We start from the raw sequence: 845 nt of genomic DNA, 5'->3' as shown, positions 1-845 counted from the left end.
TGACCTGTTCGCATGTCGTATGTGACTGCTACAGGCTTTGAAGGCTCTGCGAACATCCGAATTCCTGCCCTACGTGGTGTTCATCGAGGCTCCAGAGTTCGAGGTGCTGAAGGCCATGAACAAGTCAGCCCTCGAGGCCGGAGTGGTTGCCAAGCCGCTGGTGGTAAGTGTGAACACACACTGGTCTGGTCTGAACCTTAATGCAGCCTTAGATGTGACATGAGCAGGATTGGGAATGATCTCTCTGGCTTGATGCTGAGTGGGCTGATGGTTGTGTGTGTGTCTTTGTTTGAAGGACTCTGAGCTGAAGAGGACTGTGGACGAGAGCGCTCGGCTCAAGCAGGCGTACGGACACCTCTTCGACGTCTCCATCGTCAATGAGAACCTGGATGAAACGTACCAGAGTCTCAAGGACTCGCTGCAGAAGCTGAATGGAGCCCAACAGTGGGTGCCTGTGGGATGGGTGTTTTAGTGTGTGTGTGTGTGTGTGTGTGTGTGTGTGTGTGTGTGTGTGTGTTTTAGTGTGTGCGAGTGTGTGTGTTATTTATTTGGTATTTTTATTTGTTTGATTTTGTCGCTTTTTTGATGACCAAATATTCAACATTCCCAGCCCTGGTTAAATAAATGTGTGTGTGCGTGTTTGAGAGAGAGAGAGAGAGAGAGTGAGTGTGTGGGTAAGGGAGGGAGGGAGAGGTGAAGGAGACTGTGTAAATGTGCATGCATGTATATTTATGCATGCATTAGTTTGTCTGTCTGTTTGTTTGTTTGTTTGTTTTGACCTCAACTGTGGTCATTTGTAATCCCTGAGGGGAGAAAATGTCTGCATCGTCTGTCTCTATCTCCAT

General features: G+C 48.2%; 1 protein-coding gene across 1 annotated transcript in view; it reads left to right on the top strand.

Moving 5' to 3' along the window:
- mpp2a (MAGUK p55 scaffold protein 2a) overlaps positions 1-472 on the top strand; it is a gene marked incomplete at both ends in the record, with an annotated part of 13,335 nt that extends 12,863 nt beyond the window's left edge. The window contains 2 exons of the mRNA XM_080840329.1: positions 35-163; positions 296-472. Coding sequence (XP_080696455.1) covers positions 35-163; positions 296-472 — 306 coding nt within the window. The remainder of the gene's footprint in view (positions 1-34; positions 164-295) is intronic.
- Between the last annotated feature and the right edge of the window lie 373 nt (positions 473-845).

This window comes from Sprattus sprattus, assembly GCF_963457725.1.
Source record: "Sprattus sprattus genome assembly, chromosome: 6".
In the NCBI taxonomy this organism is placed as follows: domain Eukaryota; kingdom Metazoa; phylum Chordata; class Actinopteri; order Clupeiformes; family Clupeidae; genus Sprattus; species Sprattus sprattus.
This window is presented reverse-complemented; position numbering and strand designations above follow the sequence as displayed.